General features: G+C 38.5%; 1 protein-coding gene across 1 annotated transcript in view; it reads right to left on the reverse strand.

Moving 5' to 3' along the window:
- The window catches only part of LOC133572854 (dehydrogenase/reductase SDR family member 13-like), a 34,269-nt gene extending 23,658 nt beyond the window's left edge, over positions 1-10,611 (reverse strand). The window contains exon 1 of the mRNA XM_061925913.1: positions 10,321-10,611. Within this exon, the coding sequence (XP_061781897.1) occupies positions 10,321-10,450 (130 nt within the window). The 5' untranslated portion in view covers positions 10,451-10,611. The remainder of the gene's footprint in view (positions 1-10,320) is intronic.
- Positions 10,612-12,459: the final 1,848 nt, after the last annotated feature.

A 12,459-nucleotide genomic window follows, 5' to 3' on the forward strand; every position in this document is an offset into this window, starting at 1 on the left:
TTGATCTTAACTGTGTTATTTGTGTAAGTCAATGTGAGGATGATCTCAGGTGACAACTGGAAGACTGACCACTTCCTTCTTTTTTTGGTCGTCATGGTAACACATTCATCAGCTGACTAACAGCAGTGGCAAATGAAACAAAAGAAAAAATGAGGCCAGGGCCTAAACTCTCCTGACTGGCAATCAGAGCACTCTGAATAGTATGTCAATAGTGATTCATTATACATACATACATACATATACTGTATATATATATGTGTGTATATACATATATATATATATATATATATATATATATATATATATATATATATATATATATATATATATATATGTGTGTGTGTGTATATGTGTATGTATGTATGTATGTATGTATATATATATATATATATATATATATATATATATATATATATATATATATATATATATATATATATATATATATATATACATACACACACACATACACATTTACACATACATATACATATATACACACATGCATATATGCACATACATATACATATATATACATACACATATACAAATACATATATACACATACATATACATATATACACATACATACACATATATATATATATATATATATATATATATACACATACATATATATACATACATACGTATATACACATACATATACATACATATATATATATATATATACACATACATACATACATACATACATACATACATACATACATACATACATACATACATACATACATACATACATACATACATACATATATATATATATATATATATATATATATATATATATATATATATATATATATATATACACACACACATATATGCATACATACACACATACAGTATATATACACATACATATATGTATATATATATATATATATACAAACATAAACATACATATACATATATACACATACATCATACTTGCCAACCTTGAGACCTCCGATTTCGGGAGGTGGGGGGCGGGGGGCGTGGTCAGGCGTGGGGCGGGGCGTGGTCAGGGGTGGGGCGGGGCGTGGTTGGGGGCGTGGTTAAGAGGGGAGGAGTATATTGACAGCTAGAACTCACCAACTCAAGTATTTCATACATAAATATATATATATATATATATATATATATATATAATCTACATCCTGAAAATATGCAAACAAAACTGTGTTTAGATCATTGATACTTCAAACTTGCATAAATAAATATTAAGGAATATAACATAACTTGGCTTCTGAGAGCTTCAAAATGTAATGAATAAAATGCTAAAATTGTTGATAAACAAGCAATTATTTTAATAATTAAATATGGTCATTTTAAATGAATCATGATCATTTAAAATTAATTATTTCAAATATGTTTATTTTAATGTATAATTCTATGGCTGGATGTAATAAGGAGTCAGAAAAAATACAAATAAAAATACAATTAATTTTGATGTTTTTAGCAAAATATAGTAAAAATGTATTTCGTTTTTGTTTTTTTTAATTAATAAATATATTTATTTTTAGGTAAGCTAAACATAATAATACAATTTATCTCTAGTCTGGATGATTTAGTTCTTGTCACCCTGTTGTCCTCCCATCATGAAAAAAGGCTGTCCTCACTCAGGTCCGCATGGAGCTGGAGGGGGCGTGGCCTCCAGCTCCGGCTGAAAATCGGGAGATTTTCGGGAGAATATTTGTCCCGGGAGGTTTTCGGGAGAGGCGCTGAATTTCGTGAGTCTCCCGGAAAATTCAGGAGGGTTGGCAAGTATGATATACATATATACACATGCATATATCCAAATGTATCCAAAATTCTCAGCAACTTCTGTAGAAGTACGGTTGAGAGTGTGCTTACCAGCTCAATCACGGTCTGGTATGGAAACTGCACTGCTAAGGACAGGAAGGCACTCCAGCCAGTGACTAAAACTGCTCAGTACATATCAGGAGCAGCCTTCCCCTCACTACAGGACATGTACTCTACCAGGGCCACCAGGAGAGCACACAACATCATAAAGGACAGTACAGAGTCTCTTCAGCTAACCCTAACCCTAACCCTAACTAAAAGTCAGTGACTTCACTATAAAAGTGGTTGACATTGTTATCACCAGGAAAGATGAGGTCACCTACCTAGGTTCCATTCTAGAGGCTAATCTTTCCTGTGATAAAATGGCAACCAAGGTCATCAAAAAGGTCAACCAAAGAACGAGATTTCCCTATAGAATCTCCTCTCTGGTCAACAAAAGCACCATGAGGGTTCTGGCGGGAACTCTCGTTCAACCCTTTTTCCATTACGCATGCACCTCCTGGTACCCTAGCACCTCCAAAAACCCTCAAATCTAAACTCCAAACATCCCAGAACAAGCTAGTCAGATTACTTCTAGACCTCCACCCCAGATCACACCTCACTCCTACCCACTTCTCCAAAGTGGGCTGGGCTCAGGGTGGAGGACAGAGTAAAACAACTTGCACTGAGCCTGGTCTATAAAATCTGCTACACCTCCCTGATACCCAAGTACATGTCAAACTACTTCCTTAACGTAAATGAGCGCCATAACCACAACACCAGGGGGAGCTCCACTAACCACGTTAAACCCAGATTCCCATCTAACAAAGGTCTTAACTCATTCTCTTTCTATGCCACATCAATGTGGAATGCACTCCCAACAGGTGTAAAAGAAAGGGCATCTCTATCCTCCTTCAAAACCACAATAAAAGTTCACCTCCAGGCAACTTCAACCCTAAACTAACACCCTCCCCGGATTGTTGTTAATAATCAAATGTAAACAATCAAATGCAGATACTTTTTCTTATGCCTTCTGATCTCTCTCTCTCTCTGCCCACTACTTGCTGTCCACATCCTACAAAGTCAGACCTACACTGTTCCAATATCCATTTATCTGTTCTCAATTGTTGACGACTGATGATAACCAAACCAATTGTAAATAATGTAAATAATTCAATGTATACACCCTGATGATGATCTTGTGTGATGATGATAGTATATATATGATAGTATATATCTGTATCATGAATCAATTTAAGTGGACCCCGACTTAAAGAAGTATAAAAACTTATTGGGGTGTTACCATTTAGTGGTCAATTGTACGGAATATGTACCGTATTTTCCGCACCATAAGGCGCCCTGGGTTATAAGCCGCGCCTTCAATGAACGGCATATTTCAAAACTTTGTCCACCTATAAGCCGCCCCGTGTTATAAGCCGCATCTAACTGCGCTAAAGGAATGTCAAAAAAACAGTCAGATAGGTCAGTCAAACTTTAATAATATATTCAAAACCAGCGTGATGTGGGCGCGCATGGAGTCGTATATCAACATGGACGGAGCTGCGTGAAAAAAGCCACCCGGCCTCTTCGCGTAAACTTAAACTTACCTTAACCACTCGCTCATCTTTTCTTCATCCATCCCTTCGAGTTAGCTTTTATGATGACGCCGGCTGGAAAGGTCTCTTTTGGCAAGGTCTTCCTTTTGAATATCACCATGGGTGGAAGTTTCTGGCCATTAGCATGGCAAGCTAGAACCACAGTGAAGGATGACTTCTCATTCCCTGTGGTGCGAATATTCACCGTACGTGCTCCCGTTGTATCCACAGTGCGGTTCACAGGAATATCAAAAGTCAGTGGAACCTCGTCCATGTTGATAATGTTCTCTGGCCGGATCTTTTTTTCAGCTATCTTGTTTTTACAATATGCACGGAAAGTAGCCAGCTTTTCTTGAAAGTCTTTAGGCAGTTGCTGTGAAATAGTAGTCCGTGTGCGGATGGAGAGATTGCGTCTTTTCATGAACCGGAAACCTGTCACTTAGTAGGAGCCATTTTGTGGTCTTTACAGATGTAAACACACAAAGGAAATGAAACGTAATATCCGCGCGCTTCTTCTTCTTCTATGGGGGCGGGTGGTTGCTTACAGTAGAAGAAGAAGCGCTTCCTCTTCTATGGGGGCGGGTGCTTACCTTGGCGGTTGCTTGCGTAGAAGAAGAAGCACTTCCTCTTCTACGGGGAAAAAAGATGGCGGCTGTTTACCGTAGTTGCGAGACCGAAACTTTATGAAAATGAATCTTAATATTAATCCATATATAAAGCGCACCGGGTTATAAGCCGCACTGTCAGCTTTTGAGTAAATTTGTGGTTTTTAGGTGCGGCTAATAGTGCGGAAAATACGGTACTTCACTGTGCAACCTACTAATAAAAGTCTCAATCAATCAATCAAACACCTGAGTACTCACAGGTGTACGCCTCAGAGTCACATCATTTGTCAGCTCACGCATGCTAACTGTTAACATGCTAGCTTTTTAGCTCATTTTAACACACTCTAGAACAGGGGTGCTCATTACGTCGATCGCGAGCTACCGGTCGATCTCGGAGGGTGTGTCAGTCGATCACCAGCCAGGCATTAAAAAAATAGTCCTAAAAATGAGCGATCATAAATCTTCACTATGACGTCACTTTCGTCACTTGATTGACATTCACGGCACCCGAGGGTCTTCTGAGATGACGCTGGCTGCTGCCAGCTCATTAAAATTACCGACTGGAAGGCGAGAAACACTTTATTTCAACAGACTGGCGCCGTACCTGTCGTCAAAACTCCAAAGACCGACTGCACAGTTGCACAATAAAAGCTCTGCTTCATCCTGCCTGCGCTAACAAAATAAGAGTCTCAGAAAGCTGGCACGCACAAGCTAGCAAGCTACGGAGTTTGCCGACAATGTATTTCTTGTAAAGTGTATACAAAGGAGTACGGAAGCTGGACAAATAAGATGCCAAAAACCAACCACTTTCATGTGGTATTGGACAGAAAGGAGGACTTTTTTTCTCTTCCATTCGAAAATGCGGACGTTATCATCACCACTGTCTGATTTCAATCAATGCAAGTCATCAGAATCAGGTAATACACCAACTTATATTCTTGTCTTCATGAAAGAAAGGAATCTATATGTGTTAAACATGCTTGTATTATCTTTAACCACCTTTAACTTGTTAACAATATTAACTATATGTGTTAAACATGCTTGTATTATCTTTAACCACCTTTAAGTTGTTAACAATATTAACTATATGTGTTAAACACACTTGTATTATTTTTAACCACCTTTAACTTGTTAACAATATTAACTATATGTGTTAAACATGCTTGCATTATCTTTAAACACCTTTAACTTGTTAACAATATTAACTATATGTATTAAAAATACCGTATTTTCCGCACTATTAGCCGCACCTAAAAACCACAAATTTACTCAAAAGCTGACAGTGCGGCTTTTAACCCGGTGCGCTTTATATATGGATTAATATTAAGATTCATTTTCATAAAGTTTCGGTCTCGCAACTACGGTAAACAGCCGCCATCTTTTTTCCCCGTAGAAGAGGAAGTGCTTCTTCTTCTACGCAAGCAACCGCCAAGGTAAGCACCCGCCCCCATAGAAGAGGAAGCGCTTCTTCTTCTACTGTAAGCAACCACCCGCCCGCGTAGAAGAAGAAAAAGCGCGCGGATATTACCGTACGTTTCATTTCCTTTGTGTGTTTACATCTGTAAAGACCACAAAATGGCTCCTACTAAGCGACAGGGATCCGGTTCATGAAAAGACGCAATCTCTCCATCCGCACACGGATTACTATTTCACAGCAACTGCCTAAAGACTTTCAAGAAAAGCTGACTACTTTCCGTGCATATTGTAAAAACAAGATAGCTGAAAAAAAGATCCGGCCAGAGAACATTATCAACATGGACGAGGTTCCACTGACTTTTGATATTCCTGTGAACCGCACTGTGGATACAACGGGAGCACGTACGGTGAATATTCGCACCACAGGGAATGAGAAGTCATCCTTCACTGTGGTTCTAGCTTGCCATGCTAATGGCCAGAAACTTCCACCCATGGTGATATTCAAAAGGAAGACCTTGCCAAAAGAGACCTTTCCAGCCGGCGTCATCATAAAAGCTAACTCGAAGGGATGGATGAAGAAAAGATGAGCGAGTGGTTAAGGTAAGTTTAAGTTTACGCGAAGAGGCCGGGTGGCTTTTTTCACGCAGCTCCGTCCATGTTGATATACGACTCCATGCGCGCCCACATCACGCTGGTTTTTAATATATTATTAAAGTTTGACTGACCTATCTGACTGTTTTTTTGACATTCCTTTAGCGCAGTTAGATGCGGCTTATAACACGGGGCGGCTTATAGGTGGACAAAGTTTTGAAATATGCCGTTCATTGAAGGCGCGGCTTATAACCCAGGGCGCCTTATGGTGCGGAAAATACGGTACTTGGATTATCATTAAACACCTTTAATGTATTAACAATATTAACTATATGTGTTAATGTATTAACAATATTAACTATTTGTGTTAAACATACTTGTATTATTTTTAACCACCTTTAACTTGTTAACAATATTAACTATATGTGTTAAACATGCTTGCATTATCTTTAAACACCTTTAACTTGTTAACAATATTAACTATATGTGTTAAAAATTCTTGTAGTATCTTTAACCACCTTTAAGTTGTTAACAATATTAACTATATGTGTTAAACATGCTTGTTTTATCTTTAACCACCTGTAAGTTGTTAACAATATTAACTATATGTGTTAAACATGCTTGTTTTATCTTTAACCACCTTTAACTTGTTAACAATATTAACTATATGTATTAAAAATACCGTATTTTCCGCACTATTAGCCGCACCTAAAAACCACAAATTTACTCAAAAGCTGACAGTGCGGCTTTTAACCCGGTGCGCTTTATATATGGATTAATATTACGATTCATTTTCATAAAGTTTCGGTCTCGGAACTACGGTAAACAGCCGCCATCTTTTTTCCCCGTAGAAGAGGAAGTGCTTCTTCTTCTACGCAAGCAACCGCCAAGGTAAGCACCCGCCCCCATAGAACAGGAAGCGCTTCTTCTTCTACTGTAAGCAACCACCCGCCCGCGTAGAAGAAGAAAAAGCGCGCGGATATTACCGTACGTTTCATTTCCTTTGTGTGTTTACATCTGTAAAGACCACAAAATGACTCCTACTAAGCGACAGGGATCCGGTTCATGAAAAGACGCAATCTCTCCATCCGCACACGGATTACTATTTCACAGCAACTGCCTAAAGACTTTCAAGAAAAGCTGGCTACTTTCCGTGCATATTGTAAAAACAAGATAGCTGAAAAAAAGATCCGGCCAGAGAACATTATCAACATGGACGAGGTTCCACTGACTTTTGATATTCCTGTGAACCGCACTGTGGATACAACGGGAGCACGTACGGTGAATATTCGCACCACAGGGAATGAGAAGTCATCCTTCACTGTGGTTCTAGCTTGCCATGCTAATGGCCAGAAACTTCCACCCAAGGTGATATTCAAAAGGAAGACCTTGCCAAAAGAGACCTTTCCAGCCGGCGTCATCATAAAAGCTAACTCGAAGGGATGGATGGATGAAGAAAAGATGAGCGAGTGGTTAAGGGAAGTTTAAGTTTACGCGAAGAGGCCGGGTGGCTTTTTTCACGCAGCTCCGTCCATGTTGATATACGACTCCATGCGCGCCCACATCACGCTGGTTTTAATATATTATTAAAGTTTGACTGACCTATTTGACTGTTTTTTGACATTCCTTTAGCGCAGTTAGATGCGGCTTATAACACGGGGCGGCTTATAGGTGGACAAAGTTTTGAAATATGCCGTTCATTGAAGGCGCGGCTTATAACCCAGGGCGCCTTATGGTGCGGAAAATACGGTACTTGGATTATCATTAAACACCTTTAATGTATTAACAATATTAACTATATGTGTTAAACATGCTTGTATTATCTTTAAACACCTTTAATGTATTAACAATATTAACTATATGTGTTAAACATGCTTGTTTTATCTTTAACCACCTTTAAGTTGTTAACAATATTAACTATTTGTGTTAAACATACTTGTATTATTTTTAACCACCTTTAACTTGTTAACAATATTAACTATATGTGTTAAACATGCTTGCATTATCTTTAAACACCTTTAACTTGTTAACAATATTAACTATATGTATTAAAAATACTTGTATTATCATTAAACACCTTTAATTTATTAACAATATTAACTATATGTGTTAAACATGCTTGCATTATCATTAAACACTAGTGATGGGTCCGGCAACACCGATGCATCGGCGCATGCGTCGAGGTCATAGAGCGAAACCCTGTGTCGGTGCGCGTACCGCTTTTAGAAAGTCACGTGACCGATCATGAGCTGTTTTGGTCACGTGACCGATACGCCAACTGTGTCGCACTGACGCCTCCTCTGTGCCCTGTGAGCGGCTCTTTTCTACAGCCGGAGAAATAATAACTAAGAAGAGAAATTGTCTAAAATGTAATACGTCGGAAAAACTTTTTATTTTTATTTTTTATAAAAATGTGTAAAAAAATAAAATAAAAAAAATTCCCAGTCCACAATCATCCACAACACGTTCTCTTAGATGTCCATGTTATGATACATGTTCACATTATTTATTGACTGTATCTAAAAAAGATACAAATATATTTTTATTTAAATGAAGATATGAAATAATCCTAAATGAAATACAATGACTTGGTTTATATTATTGTATATACTAGGGCAGGGGTCACCAACGCGGTGCCCGCGGTCACCAGGTAGCCCGTAAGGACCAGATCAGTCGCCCGCTGGCCTGTTCTAAAAATAGCTCAAAGAGCAGCACTTACCAGTGAGCTGCCTCTATTTTTTAAATGTCATTTATTTATTAGCAAGCTGGTCTCGCTTTGCTTGACATTTTTAATTCTAAAAGAGACAAAACTCAAATAGAATTTGAAAATCCATGAAAATATTTTAAAGACTTGGTCTTCACTTGTTTAAATAAATTCATTTATTTTTTTTACTTTGCTTCTTATTACTTTTAGAAATACAATTTTAGAGAAAAAAATACAACCTTAAAAATGATTTTAGGATTTTTAAACACATATACCTTTTTACCTTTTAAATGTCTTCCTCTTCTTTCCTGACAATTTAAATCAATGTTCAAGTAAATTTATTTTTTTTTCATTGTAAAGAATAATAAATATTTTAGCTTCTGTTTTTTCGACGAAGAATATTTGTGAAATATTTCTTCAAACTTACTATGATTAAAATTCAAAAAAATTATTCTGGCAAATCTAGAAAATCTGTAGAATCAAATTTAAATCTAATTTCAAAGTATTTTGAATTTCTTTTAAAATTTTTGTTCTGGAAAATCTAGAAGAAATACTGATTTGTCTTTGTTAGAAATATAGCTTGGTCCAATTTGCTAAATATTCTGACAAAGTGCAGATTGGATTTTAACCAATTTAAAACATGTCATCAAAATTCTAAAATTTATCTTAATCAGGAAAAATGACTAATGATGTTCCATAAATTATTTTTTTTATTTTTTCAAAAAGATTGAAATTAGCTAGTTTTTCTCTTCTTTTTGTCGGTTGAATTTTGAATTTTAAAGAGTCGAAATAAAAGATAAACTATGTTTCAAAATTTTATTTGATTTTTTTTCGTGTTTTCTCCTCTTTTAAACCGTTCAATTAAGTGTTTTTTTCATCATTTATTCTCTAGAAAAAACCTTCCGTAGAAGGAAAAAAAAATGTACAATGGAATGACAGACAGAAATACCCATTTTTTTAATATATATATAAATTTATTTATTTAGCTATTCTTGTTTGAATCACACTTACGTGTAACTTACAAATGACAATATATTTATTGATTTAAGTGTGTATCAAACTGGTAGCCCTTCGCATTAATCAGTACCCAAGAAGTAGTTTTTGGTTTCAAAAAGGTTGGTGACCCCTGTACTAGGGCATCAAATCAGTGTCAGTTGAGTCGGTCCATAGGTTGCCTGTAGGGATTTTTAATGTCCAGCAGATGTCAGTATTTAGTGACACAGTATCGACACAGTATCAATACAGTTTTGCAATGTGTCGAAACGCTTCATGACGCCTCATCAACCCATCACTATTAAACACCTTTAACTTGTTAACGAAAACATATATTTCATAAATAAGTCAATATAAATGATATATATGAATGAGGTAGATCCCCACGACTTGATCAATTGAAAAGTAGCTCGCCTGCAGAAAAAGTGTGAGCACCCCTCCTGTAGAAGATGGATGGATACAGATTTTTAAGAAGTTTTTTAGTCAAATAGTTGATTTTACACATGGTAAATGTTAGCATGCAACCTTTTCAAGTCAAATATGTTGTCATTGCAACACATGCTAACTTTTAAAAATGTCTGAAAGACTTAAGTGGTCCTGGTTTAAGAGAGAAAAAACTCATTCTCACCTGTCACAATCACAGTCTTGCCATGCAGCCTCGCTGGACTTCTGCACTGCTTCCCTTTCACCACCACCTGGTGATAGCAGTACGCAGCTGCTGCTACCACCACCACTAAAACCAGGCCAGTAACAAACATTGTCAGAAAGAACTGGACAGCTTTGGTCAGCTAGGATATTTCCTCCCCAGGTTCTTCCAGTATCAGTGCAAGAGTCACAAATCCAGCCTGAGCCGACTGAACTGACTTCAAAATAACACACCCATTTCCTGCCTGGGCGTGACAAAGTCCTCCTTGTTGTGAGCTGCCAGCAGACTGGAAGAACCAGAAGTCAGCCTGCACACAAAGCAACTGTTTTCTCAGTCCTGACAGATGAACGATCAGGAATAACAGCAGCTAAAGACATCCAAAGGTGCATGAAGTTCAAAACATCTGAAATGGAATTCTTACGGACTGCAGAAACTCACTTAAAATCCACGGACAAATGGAGAAAGTGGACATTAAATAAATATGAATTGAAATAAAAGAATATATTTGCTATGTCTTTCCTAAAGTAGCATGACTTCATGTCAAAGTTCAAGTTAAAGTAGCATTGATTGTCACACACACACTAGGTGTGGTGAGATTTATCCTCTGCATTTGACCCATCCCCTTGGGGGAGAAGTGAGCAGCAGCGGTGGCCGCGCCCGGCAATAATTTTTGGTGATTTAACCCCCAATTCCAAGCCTTGATGCTGAGTGCCAAGCAGGGAGGTAATGGCTCCCATTTTTACAGTCTTTGATATGACTCGGCCGGGGTTTGAACTCACAACCTACCCATCTCAGGGCGGACACGCTAACCCAGTGTTTTTCAACCACTGTGCCGCGGCACACTAATAATAATAATAATAATAACTGGGATTTATATAGCGCTTTTCTAAGTACCCAAAGTCGCTTTACATGTAGAACCCATCAAACATTCACACCTGGTGGTGGTAAGCTACTTTCATAGCCACAGCTGCCCTGGGGTAGACTGACGGAAGCGTGGCTGCAATTTGCGCCAACGGCCCCTCCGACCACCACCTATCATTCAATTCACCGGTGTGAGTGGCACCGGGGGCAAAGGGTGAAGTGTCCCGCCCAAGGACCGTGCCAGAAACCTGAGGGTTTCTGGCACGGTTGCTCTACCCACTACGCCATGCCGCCCCCACTAGTGTGCCGTGAGATACAATCTGGTGTGCCGTGGGAGATTATGTAATTTCACCTAACTAGGTTACAAATCAGTGACGTGCGGTCACTAGAGGCAGGTGAGGCGGGGCCTCACCTGCCATCATGGAAAGAAAAAAAATGTAAAAAGAAAACAAATGAATTAAATTGTTATATTTATCCAGTGATTATTGTTACGGCTCAGGCTCCTGCCAACGCCGCTCATCCGTCTGTGCGCACCTCGGGACACGCCCACGGGTGCGCACATCCAGGGACGCGCCGCGCGCGTCCCCGCCCTGCAGCAGCCACCAGCTGCAATCACTCGCTGGCAATCTTCACACCTGGAACTGATGAGGGCGAGCTGGTTAAAAGACCAGTGGACCCTAGGATCGGCGCGGGAACTTAGTTTTCTCATGGTGTACCGTAAGCAACAAGCTTCATGCTCTCTATTTGTGTTTCCTCTCCGTGCCTTGATTTGTCCCTTGTCTTCTCCCGTGTCCCCGCAGTACCCTTCGTCACCTGGAAAGTGAGCTGTGCATCTCACTTTTCCCTGGATCTCCCTCTGGACTCTGACTGCCTCCTTCGTTCCTCGACCTCTTGCTCGTCCCTGGATTCTGACGCCTCGCTCTCGCCCCGGATCATCTGCCTGCCCCCTGGACTTCCGCGTATCTCGTTCAACACGTTGGTAACACTCACTTCAGTTAAATTCTACACATAGTCTTACCCCATTCCCTTTTGGATATAGTTCACACTCCATTTCCTTAGGTCAGTAGTATTGTTTATTATTATTTATATATATATATATATATATATATATATTGACTATATATATAATAAATAATTGTATATACTGCCCCCTGGTGTCTGTTTGTCGTCACCTCCCCTCAGTATAACATAACAATTATACTATAAAGTTATTTTCCATTTAACTTCACCAGTTTTAGATTATTTTTATTCAAAATCGCT

The sequence above is a fragment of the Nerophis lumbriciformis genome, linkage group LG30 (genome assembly GCF_033978685.3).
Source record: "Nerophis lumbriciformis linkage group LG30, RoL_Nlum_v2.1, whole genome shotgun sequence".
NCBI classification, from domain to species: domain Eukaryota; kingdom Metazoa; phylum Chordata; class Actinopteri; order Syngnathiformes; family Syngnathidae; genus Nerophis; species Nerophis lumbriciformis.